The sequence below is a fragment of the Diabrotica undecimpunctata genome, chromosome 3, assembly GCF_040954645.1.
Source record: "Diabrotica undecimpunctata isolate CICGRU chromosome 3, icDiaUnde3, whole genome shotgun sequence".
In the NCBI taxonomy this organism is placed as follows: Eukaryota; Metazoa; Arthropoda; class Insecta; order Coleoptera; family Chrysomelidae; genus Diabrotica; species Diabrotica undecimpunctata.
This window is the reverse complement of record NC_092805.1, coordinates 89,448,492-89,471,364: the sequence shown is the minus strand read 5'-3', so window position 1 is coordinate 89,471,364 and position 22,873 is coordinate 89,448,492. Positions and strand designations below refer to the sequence as shown.

Here is a 22,873-nt window from a genome sequence, read left to right as displayed (position 1 = left end):
CATTGGGTTTTTTTGGAAGATTTATAAAAGTTGACACTAACCACTCTTGGGGAACCACGCCCGTATCATATATACTGTTAAATATATTTGTCAACCATTTTATGCCATCATAGTCCATAAGTTTTAAGAATTCTGAGTGAAAATTATCAGGGCCTACTGCTTTACCATCTTTGGTGCTTTTGATGGCATATTTTACTTCTTCGACTGTAAATGGTGGTCCAGATTCGCAATTGGTGTTTGTTGTAATACCAGTGTTACTTCGTATATCTTCAAAAGTTTTTTCTACGTATTTAATCCAAATATCTCTTTTATGCTCTATTTCCAGTACTATGTTTCCCTGATTATCTGTTAGGAATCCAGTGTTCTTGTGTTTATATAAGCCTGCCGCTTCTTTTATCTTTTTATTGAGGTTAAATGAATCATGTTTTTGTTGTAATGACTCTATCTCTGTACACTTCGAGCTAAACCAATTTTCTTTTGCTATTTTAATAGCCCTTTTTATTTCGTTATTTATTTTGTTGTAGTAATTCTTATTATCTTTAGCGTTTCTTCTGTCTTCCATCATACATAGAATCTCCTCCGTCATCCATTCCTTTTTATTTGTTCTTTCAGGTTTTAAGTATTTCTCTGTTATTTCTTGACTTACTTTGTGCAAATTTTCTAGTTCTACATCTGTGTTATCTGTTTCTGTACGGGCCCATGGTTTTTCTGTACGAGCCCACGTTTTTTCTTTTAGGCGTTTCTGTACCTTTTCCTTTACTGTTTTATTTTTTAGTTGGTTAATATCGTACTTCATAATTTTTGGTCTTTGAACTTTTCCCGGGTACGCTTTAACAGATGTTGTAGAGTTTCTAAATCGTTTGTTAATAAGAATATAGTCTATTTGATTTCGTACTGTGTGATCTGGAGTATCCTGGGGAGATTTCCACGTATATAGTCGTCTTGGAGGAAGATCATAAAAGGTGTTTGTCACTACGAGCTGTTCTTCAGTTGCAAATTCAATCAAACGGTCTCCGCGTTCATTACGTTCCCCTAGACCAAAGGATCCCACTAAATTTCCACTTTGTCCTTTGCCAACTTTGGCATTAAAGTCTCCCATTATTAGTGTTATTTCTTCAGACTAATGCAAGACAATGCACGTTGCCATACAGCAATCTGATATCCAGGATATGATGAATGGATTGCCAAACCGGCTCCAAGAAGTCCTAAGGGCTAGAGGCGGCAACACCCATTATTGATACCCAATTTTTTTTCAATTAGACTTTAATTTCCAAAATATTGTTAATTTGAATTTTCTTCGAAGATTTTATTCATTGGATTTTTACTGTAACAAATGACTTTTTTTCAAAAAGATTATTTTTTCTCTTCCGCGGAGATAAAAATTGATAAAAAACATGTCTAGTTGTTAAAGCACCTAACTTTTGTATTATCCAACATAAGCGAATCAATCAAAAAACAAAATGTTTAGAAAGCATGAGGCTATAGTTACGATTTAATTTCAGTATTCTACAAATGCTAGAATATTCCACAGGGTGATGCAAACTTTAAGAAAAAAACACAGTTTGATTCGTACACCCGGTAGACAATGAAAATTTACTTGTTTAGCAACAATATTATTATAAAGATATTGTCAAGGAATAAGGCTATAACATATTAAAAAAATCACTTAAATCGGACAACAGGTTTAGGAGATAAAAGAAATCAAAAATTACCCATTTTTAAGGTGGCCGGTTAATTTTGGCCCAGAGTCATTTTAATAAAAAAGTTTTTACATTATATTTGATATTTTTACCAAATGAATTAATACTGTTAATGTTTTTAATATTCAAACCACTAAATGCAAAACAATGAAAATTGTAACTTAACCCTTTCACTATCACTTCCCTTTAGAGTGATTAAAAAATTCTAATTTTTGGTATACAAAGTATTGTTGCACTATAGATTATTTTTTTTTTACATAAAAAGAATTTAACTACCCCCACCCTTCCAGTACAGGATGTCCATCACAATGGACAAAAAAAGTTCATGGAAGTAAAAAAAAACCATTGAGTGTTAATTTTTTATTAGAAACTCTTATAAATCAGATCATTGTCAAAAGTAATATAAATTATAACATTTACTTTGTATGAAATGTGGAAAAACAATTCCTTTCCTTTAAAATACATAAATGAACTTTGCATGTTTGACAAAATATATGTGTCTTGCTCTTACACCCCTCATTTTTGCATCTTGAGGCTTCCTTTTTATCATCATACTGTGGAGGATGATGGTATCCATCAAATCTAAGGTCTTTTAGAGGCCTTATTTCAGTTTTTTTTCTTTTTAGAGGGACCTGGATCCTCGAAGCTTTTTGAAGGCCTGCCTCTTTTAGGAGCATGTCTACTGCAGATTAGATTTTCGGCCACTTCTTGGCGAAAAGCTAACAAATCAAGGATTTCCCTCTTGTTTACTCCCAAAAGAATAACTTGAGTGCGATACTCAAGCCATGAATTTACCAGGGCTAAATCAATGGCATGAGTGATCATTCTTACAGTCCATTTCTTTGATCTGACATAGGATCGGTATAGACTTAGTAAGAAGTCCAAGTTGTCGACGCTGCCCATGTTACTGTTGTATCGTCTTATAGCTTCAGGCCTGGGAATCTGCACATATTCTTTTCTTGTTTTGTCCCATCTTTCTCAAAATTTGTTTGTTTCCTTTTCAACTCATCTTTGTCATTTTCCCCCATATTTTCACCATTTACAATTAGCCCCAACCTTTCTTCTTCATCTGCCAAATCTACATCTTCAACGTCGCTGTTTTCAGGCTCATTTTCATTTCCATTATTTTTATCTATAGTTACATCTAGAATGTCATTATTTCTTTGTTCTCTAGATATTTCGTCTGACTCCCAACCATCATCATCATCTGACAGGTACTCAATATCTGAAACATCATCGTTCTCAAGATAATAAAGAAGTTCTTCTTGGGTTAGCTTTCTTTTTGAATTTTTTCTTGCGTTTGCCATTATCTAAAAAACAAAAACAAACGTATGAAGGACAAACATTAGTAAATATCCATATAAAACAAAAAAAATAAAACTTTTGAAAACTAAATTTAGTCAATTTTTAGGGGTGCCCCTCCCTCAACAATTTATTGTCTCGCGTCTCCACTATATCGACACTACTAATACAAAATAGAAATAAAATTTATAACTTTTGCAAAAACATGGTCTAATAATATATTGTCCACAAACTGCGTTTGTCCATGGTAATGTACATACTAGTTCAAACTACATCTGTGGACTTTGTATTATATAAATCATTATAAATTATTATGAAACTCCAACGTTGAAACATGTACTTACCAATAGCAAATCATAAAATTTCTAATTTTAGTAGATTTACAAGAAAACGTAAAATATATCACATAACCTAAAATGCACCTGTTTGCACAACACGCCACTCACGTTTTAAATGTTGACTAACGTCTATTGTCAAACTTTATCGCATTTACTACCAACCTAACAACTTTAAAATAGGTTGTACTTTCTGATGTACCAATGTAGATTAGGAGATAAATAATTCTGAATTTTATATAAGGCAATAAAATTCAATGTACATGGTGATGTACAAAAATAGTGAAAGGGTTAAACAATTGTACCAGTTCAATTTTAATAACGCGTTTTTAAATAAAATTCTAGCATTTGGCAATTATGGGTCATAGCTGTATTTGTGCATTGAGAATTCGTATTAACCGCCTGTGTAGTGACTCGGTGTAACGCTGGTGCACTGCATTTGTACGACCTACTTTCGACTGTGTGTAACTCGTATACAGGCAGATGTGTTAGTGTCATTGTATGAACACTCAAAAATTTACGGCCTTACCCTGGCTACTTTGGACTACTAGTTGGTCTGCAAACCTTAACCAGCTTCGTTTAACCGACAACGTACCGCACATTTACTTATTTCTGTGCACCGAACTTTGCGAAGTTGATTTTGGATAAGAAATGATGTTAAATGTCATCTTCTTATGTCAGTGAAAACAATCAAACCGTTATCAGCTTTGGAAATCTTACATTTTTGACTACTTTCGTTCATGATTGCCTGTTTCTCTAAATCTCTGCTCGATTCTCCATATAGTGATTTTGTTAAAAGAGCAAACTCAAAAGCATAGTCTTTACTGTTCAAAATTATTTTGAAAATGAATAAAAATTTTCTGAAACTAACTCAAAGACATTTATCAAACAATAAATAAAGTGAAGTAATCTTTATTTGTCTCATATGAAAAAATTAAATAAAACGGAAAGAAAACACAATACTTTATTCCCTAATTCATAACTTTCCAATGAGTCGAGATATCAAACAAATTAAAAAATAATTTACAGGGAATTAACTAAGCTTGCATACAGGATAAAGTTTTTTAGTGACGTCCAAAAATTGAATTTCACCACAGGGTGTCTGGTGTCTTAAAACTAGATGACAGAAACATAATTCAGTTTTTCCGCATGTAAGGTCTCTTGTAATGTATCTTTATCTGGGACAATTGTCGTGTAACGTTATAAACGTCACATGTTTGTTACTTTTATTTAAATAATTATTTTATTTCAATTTCTTTTGATTATATTCAGTTGTTAACTTGTCTCTTTACTAGTTTTATTCGAAATATAGTTGGCGTTCTACTCTTCTTCAACTTTCTATTTACTAAATATTCTGTCATAATCTAAATTCCAATTTTAATTTTTACTAAATATTCTAATTCCTTTATTCAGACCCCATTATATTCTATGCAGGGAAACATAAAATTTCTATGCCTTACTTCAGTCGAAAAAGTATATCTGTCAGCTAGCTACTTTTAATTGTCATATCAGTTGTACTTCACAATAGAAAGAGAAGTTGCTGTTCATCTATAAAAAAGTAGGCCTCTATTCAAAATTCATTTATATATTAAATTTTTCTCTAGGTTTTTTGGCCTACTATCAACTTTTGAGTGAGGACTTCCCGAACCACATATTCGACCAGTGGGAGTAACATGCTGCAGTAGGTGGCCGCTGCTATGGGAACTAAATATATCCCTGGAGTTTAATACCAATATCAACAACTGGAACTAGCAAATAACAACTACATTCTGCAATACTGTCTAACTACTTGAAGACAACATCAGAAGCCATAAGTATCATCATAAAAATCTTTTTTGTAAACCTATAGGCAAGATTAGCTTTGATTTTAATTTATTATTAAAATTTTAATTCTATATGTTTTATGTATAATAAAAATGATTAAAAAGTTAAATATTTTGGTTTATTTGTCCTAACCAAACTTATTTTTCGGATTTACTTATACGATAAGACGTTCTCACACCTGAGAGACTGAACTAGACGAGGCCTACCAACTGGCTCCCAAAGAAAGTTTTGAGTTTTATTGTTCTATATACGCTCCCAAGTTTCGGAGGTTATTGTTATATTGTTTCTCATTGGCACCCACCATTTCTGATGAATCGTTCGATGATTACAGTCCTACTTATGAAAAATATCAAAATTGGGTTATAAATTAAGTTATTTAAGATCAAAATGTGTTCATCACTTTTCAAATCATTTTAAAGTGGTCACTTTTATGTACTTCAAATTTATATAAAATATTATCTAGAAACTTGGTAATTGATTTCAGCACAATAAAGCAGTTGCCTTCTTTGAAAACCACACAGCCGAGCGAGATGGTAGATACTTCTGAAATAACATGTATGCAAAGTTGGTTTTAAATTAATGCAGTCGATGGTGGCGTCACGTGAAAACGAATTGCTCTGGAGGTTGCTCTGGGTTTTAGCATCTGCCATCAACGCGTGGAGACTGTAAAAAATTTTAAACAAAAATAGTTTGAAAGGAAGGAAACGAAAGGAAAAGGAAAAAGACAAAGACAAGTTGGTTTCGAAAATTAGTTTACGGATTTTAAAAATAGTTTGGTTATAATAGTAGTCGAACGTAACTTCTTTGTTTTTTAGAAAATAGAAAAAGTGGAATTTCGTTCACTTATTAAATACCTTTTCTTGAAAGAAAAAACAAAGAAAACTCAAAGCTGAACCGGATACTGTTTACAGCGAGTCTGCATCGTCATTAGCAACAGTAAAATTTTAGAAAGCTAAATAATATATTCGTGCTTCCAAGAGCATGTTTTAAGATGAACGTTCAGGTGTCCCAGAAATCGTCACTACCCTAAAAATCATCAAAAAAGTCCGTGATATGATTATGACAGATTGTATAATCAAAATTCATACAATATAAGAGGCTCTAAACGTGTCAACTGAACATACACTAATATTTAGATCTGAAAAAGTTACGCGCGATGGGTCCCATATTTGCTCACTGTCGATCAAAACGGACACGAGCATCAGATTCGGCGGTTCTTTGAGCAATGATGAAACTCAATTCAAAGGGTTTTTTCGTCTATAACTGACTGTTGATGAAACACACATTCATTTCTAATAGGCTAAAAATGCCAAGACTACCCGATGGGCTGGAAACTACGCAGCTTTATACACTTTCTACGGCGATTTGAAGAAAAAATGCCACGGAGTGTCTTGCAAAGATCCTCTTACATCAAGAAAATGCCCCACTAACAAGTTAGCAGCAGCACAGACAAAATTAAACCAATTAGAATACATACATAAAAATGGCCACCACACCCACCACATTCACCAGATTTAGCCAACTGTGAATATTTGCTGTTCACAAACTTAAAAAAAAAATTCCTCGGGTGCCGTTTAGTGATGACGACTTGCGGAAAATTTATACTATTTTGAGGCGCTTGTGCAAAATTACTTATCGGAAGGGATGTTGAAAAATGAATAAGAAACAACCATTCTCACCCTACTGTTATATTCCGAAATCAGAGAATGTTGAAATAGCCAAATTTGATGACGTTATGGGAAATGTTATATTCGAAATAGGAAACTCCCATGAGAAAGCTCTACAAAAAGATACAAGCTCTTATTAACAAAATCAGTGACTGGTATAGTAAATTGTTTATCAAAATTAATGAATTACAACTGGTCCATGTGAACTTCAAGAACAAGAAGATATAACATTTCTCATTTATTATAAATAATTAACAAATCATCTTACTGCTTAAATACTGCAAAACATGTGCGTCAGATTTCAGGGGATGGTAAAACTTGAAAAGTTTATAAAAAAATCACAAATTATTAAAATTTTTCAAAATAATGCCCATCAATTTTTTAATTTTATTTAATTTTATTGCACAATTTATCAGCTTTATTACAAGATTTTACAGCACCACTTATTACACTGACACTATATACCAAATTATTATCTTCATTATAAGACACAAGAATTAATGTACCTCATGGGTCTGAAGTGGAGTATTGTACTGTTATGCCTGAAATTTAAAGGAAGCCACAGTAAGAGAAATATTAGGTCTTATTTATAAAAATAAACTTCTTGTCGTCTTGCAGTTGCAATCACTGTATCCCACAACACATTATTCACCAAATAATCTCTATTTCTCTAAATAATTCCAACAAAGTTTTCCCGGTCCACTGTCTCAAGTTCGTAAGTTACGAAATACGTCGTCTACCTGGTCCCCTTTTTTCCTTTCACTTTGCTGTGCATAATAAGTTAAAGTATCTTCTAAAGGTGCCTATCTTCTAGTGATGTTGACGACCACATTGACCCATCTTATTCTATTCACAGCTCGAAATAGATCAGTTGACCAATCCATTTTCTAAGATTGGTGAGCCAAAATCTACGTCTAGGGCCTCTCTTGCCCTCACTCTTGCCTTGTAGAATCAACTGTAGAAGTCGGTATTTACTATTACGCATAATGTGGCCGAAGTAAGCAAATTTTCCGTTCTTTATAGTGTTATTAATTTCTTTGTCTTTATATTTTAATTATGTTAGTTGTGTGGTGTATATATGGGACCTTTAACATATGTCAGTTCCACCAAATTTCAAATGCCTCTAATTGTTTTATGGCATCTTCTGTAAGATCCATAGGGGAGCACACTAAAGACATAGTTGAAGTATATTTATAGTATTTTAGTTTCGAGAAAAAAAACTAGACGAAGGCTATCCTAACATTACTAGTCAGTCACTAGCCAGTCACAGTGTCATCTGGATAACGAAGTTTTAGCAAACTCCATACCATCAAAATCTACATGAAAAGTACATTGGGACAGGAGAGACTCTCTAGTTTAAGTATAACAACATAATTTGACACAAACGAGCGTTTATCAACTTTGACGACACCACCAGTGCGTTTGCAGCTAAATGGAAGAATTCAAATTTAAGGTACAATACATAACAAATTTTTGAGTAGTTTCAATTGCGTTACAATACAAACTATTCCTATTACTTAAGTATAACTGTATAACGTTATAAACGCCACATGTTTGTTATTTTCCTGCAAATAATTATTTTATTCTAATGTCTGTTGATTTTATTCATTTGTTACTTTCTGTTTTCTTTTACTATTTTTTTTTTCTAAAAATAATTGGCACTCAACTCTTTGTATATTTCCCATATTTTATCCCAGTTTATAGGACTTTTCATCAAAAAGTAGTGTCACACATTTTTTTTCGAACAGACGTTTTGTAAACAAACAAGTTAGTAATATACATAAAGTGCATGTGAACACATAATTTAGGTAAAAAATGCCCAAGAAAGTATAGAAAGTACCTCAATTAGCAAATCAATTTTATTAATCGATTATTATGATATCTGTACGAAAAGGAACAAAAAAGCGATCTCGTTATGGAGTATGTAGGGAGATACACGCTCTATATTATTTTATAAATTTTCTAAACCCTTCATTTATTTAAAAACTATGTTATTTCTTTATTAAAAAATATTTATTTAATAAATATTTTTTTATAAACCAGTACATATGACGTCTAACCAGTTCCATATCACTGCGTCTAATATATATTATACGTCATTGTCAAATCTGACTGTACGAAAAATAAGTCAGCTGATGAAAAGCCCTATTCATGCCAAAGACATACATAAAGTGTCTATGACGTCTGTGACCTACTCAATATATTTGTCAGTTGACAACTCTGTTCTGTCATGTTAGTCTTCACTTCTAAATAATGGAGGTAGTAATGTTTTTTCGGCATTTCGTATCTATTTAAAGCCAATTTCTGCTCCAAAATTCAGTTATATTGGGTTTTTTGGCCTTATTAAATGTTTCTTGTCCAGCTTTTGGGACATACCCTACCCACATGGGTGGAACTTCCTGAGGCTTTTGGTACCAACATAGTGAGCAAATACAGTACATGGCCGCTGCTTCTGCTTGAAATTACAATCCATCTGCATGAAGCCAACAACCACACTAACTACAATCCACCCAACCATCCAATCACCTGCATGAAGCCAATAGTATATGCAACAACGCCATAAGTATTTTATGTTGGTGGTGTGGAAAAAGGAAGGGGGGATCGGGAAATGGGGCGGCAATCTGATCTTTAGCAAATCCCGCTGACAAATCTCCTAGTTCCGGCTCTGCTGTGGACAAAATGTGGTGCTAGCTCAATGTAAAGAGAAGATATATACATGCTATAATAGTAAATCACATATGAGGACAAAGTGTAATTAAACTTAAAGGTCGCTTCTTAAACGAGAAGTTAAGGAATTGAATCATATTCGAACCGAATGAACGTTACTGTTCAAAAAATCTAGCTGAATTTGAAACCTACAGTAATGTATAATACACAGGGCCAATTTTCGTACCGCCCCAGCCCGAACAATACATTACTATATAAATAGAGAGCAGTTGCGCAAATATTTGGGTTTTGCTGATAGTAAGAATTTAACGAAAAATATGTCACTTACCCAAGGCCTGCGTTTGCGTCTGCGTGCCAGTACTTTCCTCGAACTTAACTGACGTATCAGGTGCAGCTGCTACTACGAAAATCTGCGGTTGTATGGCCTCGGCACTAAGACAGTTCTCGCATTTGACCTTCATCACTGCCCTTTTCTTATTATTGTCCTGCGGTAAAGGTGCTCCACATGACTCGCAATTTTTTATTTTAAGAGTATTTTGGGGCGGTTGAGGCTGCTGTTGGACCTGGAACGTTTTGAGTACCTATTTTCAGTAATCCCCATTATCTCAAAAATGGCTAACAGTTAGAACCCAAGTGTAATGTATTGGAATTATTGTTTTAACAAATGAAAACATACATAGGTAGAGGAAGAAATTAGAGAAAGTTCAGCTTTCTAGTAACTTCCCAGTAAGAGATACTGACGTATTAATTAATATCAACAAAGATTCCAATGCACTACACAACATTTTTATATTAGTTAATTCTTACCTGCTGTGGGGCTTGAGGCTGATGCGACTGTATTTTATGTGTTTTTAGGTCGTTTTGTGTTCCGAATGTATGGCCACATTCTTCACATGAGAAGCGTATTCGATCTGCTGATACTATCTGGATTTGCGTTGGCTGTTGTTGCGGTTGTTGCACCTAAAATACCACTTAAAATGTTAAAAAATTATCTATATAGGTATTACATAAAAAGATGGCTTGCTAAATTTATTGAAGACAATATTTAAGCCTAAAGACATTGATACAACATAAAAATTATTAGTAATTACAACATAAATCTCCCATACAATAGCACAAATCAACAACATGAGACTCTTTATTGACACCAGTGTAAACAAACAAAACAGTACAGTTCTATGTATACAGAGTCCTATATACACCAAAAGTCTGGAAACGTCTATTCTGCCATATGAGGATTTCTAATTTAAGGCTGGCAATATTGTCAGATTTACTCTATTTCTTATATCATTAGTCGCTTTGGTTTTTTAAATAACTGTATATTACCCTGACTTCAATACGAGTTGTTTTATGTTTTTTTTTAAAGCTTTACAATAAAGATGGCTTTTAATGAAAAAGAGCGAATTACTGTTTTAATGATGAGGGGCTACGGCGGTAGAAAAAGATCTTATAATGTAGTAGGCAACTTGTTCAACGATGCTTTCCCAACCATCCTCCGATGCATAAGGAGACTACAAAAAACTATAAAGCTCTTTGAGGAAATTGGACGAGTAAAATATGGCATTGGAAGGTAGACCAAAAACTGTTTTACAATTAGACAAATTACAATAAAACTTTAGATTTAATGCAGAGTTTCATTAAAGGTCCACATACATCCTCACGCAGAGCTGCACAAATACATGATGTAGGTTATTCTTCAGTCTTGCATGTATTACATAAGAATTCATTTAAACCTTACAAAATCCAGTTCTTGCAAGAATTAAATAAAGATTACTACGACCTTAGATTACAGTTTAGTGAGGTAATGATGAATATGATAAGAACGTCATTAACAAGATACGTTTTCCAACGAGGCAATATTTACACTATGTATGTGGAAATGTAAAGCACCAAAATTTATGGTATTGGAGTGAGTAAATCCACACTGGATACGTGAAAACCACAAAGACCACAAAAACTAATGTATGGTCGGGTATAGTGGGTATTCAGTTAATTGGGCTGTTTTTATAGAAAGAAATTTAAAAAGCGATAATTATGAAATAGCTCCTTAGAAATAAAATTGTACCTGCTCCTGCTATAAATTAATAGACACAAAATAGAAAAAAAAAAAAAGAATAACCACATAAGCAGAATGGAGGAGACCCGTGTCGTCTCCTCAAATAGCAAGAGATAAGTCACCAAGCGGCGGCAGAAGTATCGGACGACCGCGCAAAAGATGAAGTGACAACCTTCCAGAGAGGTATTATTCCGCCAATGAACAAGCAGAATTGTTTACAAAGAGGAAAAAGAAAAAGAATAAGTCTAATATTGGGTATTCTTAAATTTTCTTAAACATGTAAATATGTTAATTATGAAAATTTTATTTTAAGCAAGAAAAATTGTTTATTTAAATTTGTGGTTTGATTTGTTAAACTTTTAATTTATAGTGAAATTTAATTTTTTATTAAAATTTGAGTAATCGTTTGGGAAAAAAATATCTATTTGTGTACTTTGTAAAAGCCTTATAAGAGTTTTCAAAACCATATGAAATTTATTCTACGATTTTTTTTAGTTTCAATAAATTAGTTAATTAGGTGGTAGTAGGGCAACGTTTTACCAAAGTATGAGACAATTCGAAATTAACATTCAAAAGTTACGACCAAAAGAAATACGAGTCAAAATTCACAACTCGGCTGTGTATTATTAAATTATGGGAGCAGAAACTTTTTAATTTACATTGTAAATTCCCCATATGAGGTGTGAGTATGTATGTACAGTTCCACTTGACTCACCCAATATATTAGAAAGATGTAAAACATTTAAGACCAGTCAGTTTTTTATTTAATCTACTGTTCTTGTCATAATATCGGCTGTTAAATTTGTGTTCAATCGCTTCATGTGAATAATTTTGGAAAACCTTTGTTAAGATGCTACTATACCGAGTGAAAAATATTTCCAATATATTGAACTGTTTTTATAAATTTAATTTATTAACTTTATTTATTATAAAATGCTCTACAATTTACAACACTTTACGAGTTTATTTACATACATTTATTTATTTAATCTACATAGAAACACTTAAATATTAATTTATTTACACTTATATAATTTATCACCGGTTACAATTTAAATAGCCGCACGAACAATTTATTAATCGACACTTGTTTCAGACTGTCCTTATAAATCTCAAATCGTCCGTTTTATACCTGATTTGTTTATCTAGAAGTTTCTGCCCACTTTTTTGACCTTCGGTTGGAGCGCTGGTGTATTATTCGATCCTCATCTGGAAAGTTCCAATCGCAGGTATAAGAGGGGACCCGTCGGTATGAGTCACATTTATCGTAACAATATCCTTCTTCATGGTTAGAGTGTCGGTCGACAAAAAAGTTTATGACAGATACTCTCTCCAAACTTTGAGTATCAAACGTACACCAGTACGTTTTTCAAAAGGACAAAACTTCTGCAATAAACTACACCCAAAACCGTCTTGTTAAATGATCCTGTGACGTGTGATCGTTTGTAAAGTAAAACATTAAATTCTGCGTTTTTTATTCATATTTCACATGCCTCATATTTGATACCACAACTCAAAATTGAAATTTCATGATCTCTAAAAATGGAAATTTTACTATAGTCAGAATCCAGAAATCTAGGCAGTAAATTCTTGGAAGTAATAGTGATGGTTCATTGCTATTGTAGGTCTTCCAATGGCGTACGAAAAATATCATAAGAAGTTACGACAAAGCTACTAGTATTAAATAAATATGTACCTATTTATAATTATGTTAATTTTAATATGATTATTGTTGACGTTTGGGTTATTATATATATATATATATATATATATATATATATATATACAGTAGACTCCCTCTATAACGAGAACTGAAATGGCAGACTAATTACCTCGTTATAAGCGGATCTCGTTATATCCAACAACAATAATATCAAAGAATATAGACGCTTATAATATTGTGCATACATTTGAATATGTAGGTTTCTAAAACATTAACTTTCTATAGTGAAGCCATTCGGAGCAATATAAGATGCTAATAAATATTGTTTGAATGGCGTTTTTAAAACAAAGTTGTTTACTTTTATTGTCAAAAAAAATTGTTTACTTTTACTGTCAATGATATACGTTAAAACAAAAAATCTGTATTCTGCAAATATGTATAAAGCGTATAAAGTTATTTTGTCATTTTTGACTGCTTTAAATTGTCCAGTATTCTATCTATCATATTTTCTAAAGATGTGAAACAGTTTTATGCTTCTTCATTTGCGTTTTGTGCTTGGATAGTTTCTGACAACCTTTAAAACACTTTCCACATCTTGTCTATTAGGACCCATATTATTAGGCGTGAATGGTCAAGCCAATACAATGACACTTGTGAATCATAAATTTTACATTTCCGACTAAGAATCATAAATTGTAAGAAGTTTATTGCGGGCGGCCCGCAGTTAAAAAGGGTATTTATTTATAGCTACGGCCGGGCCAAAACGTAAAAAACACGTTTTTCAATCTTATTTTCTCTCGTTATAAGCAAATTTACCTCGCTATAAAAGGTTATAGTTCAATAGAAATTTCACGGGACATCTAATGTACCTCGTTATAAGCGAAACCTTGTAATAACCGTGTTCGTTATAAAGGGAGTATACTGTATATATATATATATATATATATATATATATATATATATATATATATATATATATTAATATAATATACATGGTAACGAATGGCCATAACTTAATCTTAGATTCCTGAGATTAAAATAGGCCGATTTAAACTAACTTACTTTAGTACGAAAGTTGATAATAACCAAAATAAAGGGGGCAAAGTTAAACTTTTATTTTTAAATGTTTCGTGATAGGCATGGGATAACAACACGAAATTTGGTAAGCTGGAGTTTTTTGGGACGAGAAATCAAAATTCGCCACTAAAAATGATGAAGGACGCCACATACATCTTTCAGTGCTCGTTTAATACGTTCAATTTTTTTTATCTCCCACTCGACATACTTTTAGAATCAAAACTGTTATTCTCTTAATATTTTTACTTAGAAAAGATATACTACATCGCTGTACAACCCATTACTTTTTATTATTGTTTTATAAATTTGAATTAATTACAATAAATAATAATTTTAGTTTAGAAGGTAATAGTTACACCTCCCTAAAACCGCGATAGTCGGTGAAAGTCGGCTACTCAGGTATTCAGTTGTTTTGCTATCGAAGTAAACAGTCGTGTGATAACGATGAGTAGAATACTATTTTGCTGACGTCACGTTGCCCAGCAACCGTCGATTCTATTCGTCGTTGTTACGCAACGTGACGTCAGCAAAATAGTATTCTACTCATCGTGGCCCCACCGTAGTACATGACTCACATATCGATTAGATTATCTAAGCAGTGAACACTTATTTTACTGTTGTGAGTAATATGGAAAGTGAAAGCAGTAAAAGTAAACGACGTCCAAATTTTTCGATGGGAGAAAAAACTATTATATTCAATGTGTATTGTGGACTCTGTGAAAGGAATAAAAGTATGTCGGTCAACGATGTAGTTACCCTGTGTAGTGATTTGACTAAAGTTTCGACGAGAAGTGTATACAGAATTGTAAAGAATTTTAAACAAAGTGAAGGCAAATTGAATGATGGACCTGTTGAAACCATTGAAACCAGAGGTAGAAAACGCATTCAGCTTGAAGATCATACCAAATATGCTACTCGGATGAAATTCCATGCTTTCTTTTTTAGGAACGAAATCCCAACCTTAAAGAAAGTTGAAGTTGAAATAAATTCCGATAATTCAATATCCAAAATATCAAGACGTGTTTTATTGCGAACATTAGAACAAATGAACATTAAATATATAAAAAGAAGCAGGAATAGTGTTCTTTTAGAAAAAGATGAAATTGTTTTGTGGCGGAGAAATTACTTACAAAAAATCCGAGAGTATCGTCGTGAAGGACGAAAAGTATACTATTTAGATGAAACTTGGCTAAATCAAGGTCATACTGTCTCAAAAGTGTGGCAAGATTTGGAAATTAAAAGTCGTCGACAAGCCTTCATTGAAGAGCTTTCATTGGGATTAAAAACACCAGTGGGTAAAGGACGGAGGCTCATAATAACACATATTGGCAGCGATTCGGGTTTTTTGGACAACGGCTTGTTACTATTCGAATCCAAGAAAACCAACGATTACCATGAGGAAATGGACGCTCAAAGATTCGGAGGTTGGTTTTCAAATATTCTACCAAACCTTGAAGCAAATTCTGTCGTTGTTATGGACAATGCGTCATACCACAGTCGACGGTTGGAGCCATCACCAACGACTGCCTGGCGAAAAGGTGAAATAATCAACTGACTCTCTCAAAAAAATATACCATTCAATGTCAACATGTTGAAAGTACAATTATTAAACCTCGCGAGGATACATATACCCGTTTTCAAGAAATATGCAGTCGATGAAATGGCTCGTGCAAACAACATAATTGTACATCGCCTCCCTCCTTACCATTGTGAGCTGAACCCTATCGAGCTTATATGGGCTCAAATAAAAAACCAAGTGGCAAGGGAAAACTTGAGTTTTAAAATGGAGGAGGTGACGTGCTTGTTAGCTACTGCCATACAAACTATGACACCTGAGTCTTGGAAAAATTGTATTGTATAAGACACACTATAAAAGAAGAAGATAGAATGTGGGACTTAGACACAAGAGTGGACATTTCGGTTGAACCATTAATTATCAATGTAAATAATAGTGATCGCGATAGCTCTTCCTCAGCCGACGAGTCGTCTTCATACGATGATTAATATTTTAACTTCCTGTGGAGATCGAACCATTTTATTAAGATTACTTTCGTATGTAAGTAAGTTTGTTCTGTTAACCTAGTTTTCAAAATAAAATACATTTTGTACCAATATACTTTGCTCTTAAAAAAAATGAATACTTCTTATATATATTAGGTATATTCGATTCGATTTATTTTATTTAATTATAATATATATGTGTGAGTGTTTATATGTTCACTAAAAGTAAAAGTTCACTTCATGTAATCGGCAAGTTCAGAATTGGATGTTCATAATTATGTAAATTAGTATATTTAAAATATAAGTAATTCCAATGAAAAGAAACCTTTCATTGAAATAACAGCAGGGTAAATCTCTCTACCTGCCTTTTTGATAATTAATTTTTGTAACAAACAAAAAATGTCATTAAAAAAAATTATAGTTTGTCATTAAATGTCATAGAAAGTTTCTTTGTCTCGTATGTTTTGTACAAAATTATGGAATTTGAAAGTAAGTGTTTTTTTTGTGATAAGAAGTATACACTTCAAAGTTAAATATGTCTCATATCATATTATATTAAGATTAATTTTTAAAAGTCACTGCAACAGTGTGAACGATACGCTACTGAATGCTAAGCTAGGAAGTCAATGAGCAATTTATCTCTCTCTATATTATGACAACGTTGACCTACTATTCCTTTCTACCGGTCCTAGAATGCGATGTTGTCATGTATGACTTTTACAAAGAATATTATCGTACTTTAGATGTTTTCTATATATAAGTATTATAGATGTTACTAAATACATTTTATTATATACCTTAACAAATACAAAACGATCATTAATATGATAATTTTGCTGCATGTCAATGATTAAATGATAAATTGCTAGAATATCTATCATTACAAACTGGCAACGATGTTGTTGGTTTATCGCATTCACAGTTCGGAGAATTTACTGCCTACAAATTAGATTCTCAAGTATACAACTGGTCGATGAAAGTGATCAATTTTATTGATCTCACCAGAATCGTAAAAAATGGCAAAAATAGCGCCACGTTAATTTATTTAACACCTTTATTAAAACTGAGTTTATTCTCAACAAAATACAAAAACTGCATACGAAAGTTGCACTCTTTGCCTTTAAAATGCATCTTGATTTTTGTCGATAGGACATTTGGATCAAAATATATCGAATTTTTACCGTCGAGTAGATACAAATTTTATTGAACATTGATTTCGCGCGCTTAACTGACATGCAGAGATTACGGTGGGCAGGGCACGTGGTCCGCATGCATGAGAATATAATCCCCAGAAAATTACTACATGCAAGAATGCAGGGAAAAAGACCTGTTGGAAGACCTAAAAAGAGATGGGAAGACGAAGTCGATGAGGATGCCAGGAACTGCCTGGGAAGCGTTCATGGAAAAGAACAGCGGTAAATCGAAATGATTGGAGAAGCATGTTGAAGCCAAAATAAACGCCAACGCTTCAAGCGTTGTTTCTAAGAGAACGGTTTATTCTACACAAAAAATGCTTATAAACATTTTTATTTAAGATGAAGTTAAATGTGTCGATAGCAATTAAAGTAAATTGTATACCCAAGCTTAATCAAGCCATTCAGAGCGATGCTGGGAATATTTATATTCCACTATGCATCAACAATTTACCCATATAAATTACCATCATTCCTGTACTCATTGCGTCGAGTAAGGACGATAGATATACGAAGACGGTTGTGTTTGGATTTAATTTGAGTCTCTTACTAGTCCCTAACACGTGTTTCTGGGTCTACCCGTCATCAGAGAGAGTTTGTAAGACGACTCAAACTAAATCAAAACGCACCGATTTTTATTTAAAATTATCTCAGCTACATTTTTTATTTGAAACATTTTTCTCTACGGTGTACAGATTCTTGGTAAATCGATTTTTTGCGTTTTTACCCCCCTCCGAGGGGGGTTTTAGGGGGAAGCCCGGGGGTAAAAGTGGTAAACTTTTTTGCATCTTTTTTGAGGTCCCAAAATAATATTCTCTGCAAAATTCAGCTTGTTCGTATGATTTTTAGGGGTCAACTCTCTGACGACTGGACAATTCAATTAACTCACAAAACAGTTTTGCCATGTATGTGAAAAATAAAATGAATTGTAACTGACACCATAGGTTTACAGAAAATTTACATCGATAAGCTAAGCATTTCCTCGAGGCAAAAAAATTGTTTACTGTAAAACACTGAAAAATATTTTAGCTTGCCCATAAATGAACAAAATAATTTTTAGTTTGAACTGTAATAAAAACAAATTTAAAGCAGAGAAGTAGCTTAAAGAAGGTAATCATGGTTAAGTAAATATATGATTGTGGAACAACAAAAGGAATGCCGTTATGACTTTCAAAAGAGCATAATACTAGTGATTTTCATCATGAGATAACCAAAGAGATTGAGATGCCCAAATCAATATGACTTTTCTTACCTGAAGAGTAATTTGTGGTTGTTGTCCTTGGCCTTGATCAGTTTGTCCATGATGCACCTTTTTATGGTGGTTCAGCAAAGAAAGGTGTGCAAACATTAATCCACAACAATCACATTTAAAAGTTATGTTTTGAGTTAATAAGTTCTGATTGACAAGTGTGTAATTATAGCTGAATGGTTGAGTTATATAACACTTGTCATCAGTTAACTGTGACATATTGACTGTGGAGTTGTGGTTTTGAGTAGTATTAGGTGTAATTTTGTGGATCAAGTTGACATTGCTGTAACAAAATGGAGCAAAGGTGTCCTTCTGGCCCTGTTCTTTATCCTTGTCATTTTGCTGTGGCTGCTGGTATTGTATTTGGGATTGTTGCGTGGTTATGGTATTTGGATCAAACATCATTGAAAATGCTGAATTTGACAGTCGAAACTGTCAAAAACCTAGAAATATACAGTTTATATAAAACCATTCATGAAAACTGCTAGAGATAATAGCTAAAATTTACTGTTTTGCTTACATCAAACATATATAAAAAGAATAAGGATAAATCCAATGACAAAAAAGGCACAAATACTGACCAAAAAAGAACATTTAAACCATTTTTAATACAAATAAGCCTAGATGATCTAATCACTCAGAAATTTTATTTTTTCCTAATAGCTTTATGTCTCTCTTAAAGAAATGGTTAGCAACTGATGTTAAATTCAAGAAATTATCTATTCGACTGTTTTATTAACCTTTTAAAAGCTTTACTCTCTGCAATTGTAATGGTTTTTGAGTTTTCTTGTCCTAGACAATCATAGACATATAATACAAATAAACTGACTGTTCCAATACAGAAGCATTCCCCCAGTGCAACAGAGAAAACTGATACAAAGCAGTCCCTGAATCTCTTTCTAACGGGCCAGGTTTATCGACCACATGACCTTCTCATTGGTCAATTAGGTCATGTGGTCGATAAACCCATCAAATTAGAAAGAGATAAGGGACTGCTTCATGTTAGTTTTAACTGTAACTGTGGGAGAATGCAGTGCTCAGTCTATTATATATAAACAATTTTACTTAATCTAGCCTAATTTTGAAGCAGATGCTTTAAAAAATGCTTTTGTATATAAAAGCAATTATATAGATTTATGCATGCCTTGTTTTAAAATGCATCTCCGATGATTTAGTCTTATGTATTTATTTATCTTATGGCATACAATAAGAACACATAATTAGAAATCAATATAAAACGTTACATGAAGTATTACAAACGAACATCTAATGTATTATTAACATAATGTAAAACGTTTTCAGTCACATTCAAGAACTCATCGAAAACTCCAGGCGATCATCTTAGGGGGCATTCTTTGACAATGTGATGGACGGTCTGTCATTGGGCACCATTGTCACAATCAGGAGTAAGGGCTTTTCCCCATCTATATAAGCTGTCAGCACATCTACTTCTGCTTGTTCTTATTCTGTTTAGCATTGTCCATGTATTGTGGGTCTGTTCAAAGCCTGGTGGTTTCTGATCGATATAGGCCATTTGGTGTGCTTTCTGTGGTGAGTCGCTCTCACATTGTCTTCTCCAAGCGTTGGTGAGGTTGAAATGTTCCTGATGTAAGGAGTTGGCTCTTAGCAATGGAGGATATCTGGAGCGCAGCCTGTTTATTTCGATATCAAGCTTTTCCTCAGTTTTTCAATATTCTCTGAGAAGAGAATGACTTCTTCGTAATTCCGGCAGTGGAATGTTACTCAGAATGGGAAGCCAATAGTTTGGTGTGGGTGTAAAGCTAGTTCGGGTCTGTAGTAGAATACTGGGTAATGCTAAATGAACTAGCGAATAGACAGCCAGACAATCTAGAATCTCTAGATCTCCTGGCAAGAATACATCACGAATATAATCTTATGTAATGTATAACACTAGAGCCCTCTTGTATTTATGAAGAAACAGCAATTTTATAAATTATAAATATCTTTTTGTTTAATTGTTGGTTGCGAGATTTCCATTTTAAGCATATTTTGGGCAATCAAAATATTGTGCACATATATGTATGACTTCTCCAGAGTTGGAGGAATCAATTTAAATGGAATGATATAGACCAATATTAAGGTATTATTTTTAGGAAATATATGTTTCGTAACTCTTATTTTATAATTATATGTACTATGTTAGCAACAATCATCTAAATAGTCTATAGAGTCTGTGATATTACAACTGACATTTTTTTTTTTCACTTTTACTGGAATATATGCAGATGGAGCAGTGTATATGTGAACCACCTCTTCTAGATCCAGTCATTAAACTAAGTACTTTTCATTTTATGGCAAAATATTGGCATTTATTTTACATGAGACATGCTTGTTTTGTTCCTATTCTAATATTTTAATCTTAATCATAAGTATTAAATCTTCTAAATTGTGTGTAAATGCAAATTTTAAAATCATTAAATACTTATTTTGACAATACTGTGCTAACTTTCTAATTAGCGGATAATGCAGTTGATTTCATAAGTATATTTATTTTATTACAACTGTGTAAGTTAGTGGTTTATAGAAGAACCACACACATTATTGTTTTTAAGTATATAAAAGGGCCATAAATGAATGTCATTAAATATCTTTAATTTCAACAGATACAGGCATACTATGGACATTTTTAACAAATTTGTTTTCTTCCATACATATTTTATTCGCCATAAGTCCTTGTAATCTATGGGACAGGTGCCCTTTATCACCCTCAATACAACAAGTGATTTATTTGGAATTTGCGATTTATGTAAGTATAAAGATATGTTAGTTTTGGTGTAATTACAATGTATATGATTACAATATTTAATGGATTTAAAAAATATGAAAATAAATAATTTTCAAAATTTGCATGGATAAAAATGTAACATATTGTGCTTAAATAGTTCAAAATAATCATCAATTCCTTGCAGAATTTCCACAATGAGTAAGTAATGAGAGTTACACCATAAAAAGTTGGCATTCCAGTTTGCCGGTGATTTTTTTTTTATTTTAAAGAAATTATTTAAAAGACAACATTAAGGCCTTTTTTAATTTATAACTGAAGGGTGCGGCAATATGCTATCCAAATTTAGAAAAAAAAATTAGGGTCGAACGTCAATCAAAACAGAAAATCCTAAATGTCTAGCTTCTCACTCAAAATTTATCTCTTTTTATAACAAAGATGCTGATAAAATGAAATGAAATAAGTATAAGTAACAAAGAAAACCGTTTACCTTCTCTCACACAATAGATCTTCCTTAGGAGACGCGTACGTAGGATACCTTGAAATAAATAAAGTTTGGGTTTATACTTCAATTGCAAAGTTTGTACACTTTAAGAACCACAATATTAACTATTTTTGATTTGAAAATTTCACGAATGTGGCATAAATTTCCCAAAATTTATCACAAACAACTTGTTCTATCTCACTTTAGAAAATGGCGGATAGATCCATAGCCATCTTTGTTCCCCTCGCAAATTCGTCATAAGAAACACATGGCGCATGCTTCAACAAATAAGATGTATTCATCGAATACCGAATTTGAACATCGAATAATAGTTCAATTATATAGCTATGATGTAATTTATTGAAAATTAAACGATACCTATTTTTAGATTTGTGTTATTAAACTTTTATTCTAATTTTGATATATTGGTCATATCATTTCTATGTAACCACTTTTCCTAAAATAAATATAAAAAATTAAAATAAAACCTTCGTTTTGTTTATTTTTATCAATATTACATTATTGTTTGTTTTTATTATTATAAAATGTATCTTTTTTGATATTTTGTGTACATAGTGCAGTATAACCAAAAACTCTTGGGTTTCTTTGGATCTTTATCAAGTTAATATTTTATTGTCGCGTCAGGTCTATGTTCAAGACTGGACCACAACAGATAAAGTAATGGATTATAAAATAAAAAAATCATTTAAATTTTTGTTTTCTAAATGTGAGGAGTTAATTTTGGATTAAATGTTAAAATGAAACCATATCTTAATATATCAATTCACACGTGCATAGAGACGATCTTATTTTTTGCATTTCATAAAAAAAACCATTTTAGTATTGTAACTAATTGAAGAACAACATTAGTATAAAAAGTAGGTAGGTACGTGTAAAGTATAAAATACTTAA

At 32.5% G+C, this 22,873-nt stretch overlaps 1 protein-coding gene across 2 annotated transcripts in view; it reads right to left on the bottom strand.

The window, feature by feature from the left end:
* Nucleotides 1-22,418, bottom strand: part of LOC140437033 (transcription factor Clamp-like) — a 39,344-nt gene extending 16,926 nt beyond the window's left edge. Inside the window, exons 1-4 of one of the 2 annotated variants that reach the window (XM_072526262.1) lie at nt 21,968-22,418; nt 18,738-19,177; nt 10,303-10,455; nt 9,824-10,076 (exon numbers count right to left, since the gene is read on the bottom strand). In XM_072526262.1, coding sequence (XP_072382363.1) covers nt 9,824-10,076; nt 10,303-10,455; nt 18,738-19,139 — 808 coding nt within the window. In that variant the 5' untranslated portion in view covers nt 19,140-19,177; nt 21,968-22,418. The remainder of the gene's footprint in view (nt 1-9,823; nt 10,077-10,302; nt 10,456-18,737; nt 19,178-21,967) is intronic. The other variant, XM_072526263.1, reaches the window with a different exon arrangement.
* Nucleotides 22,419-22,873: the final 455 nt, after the last annotated feature.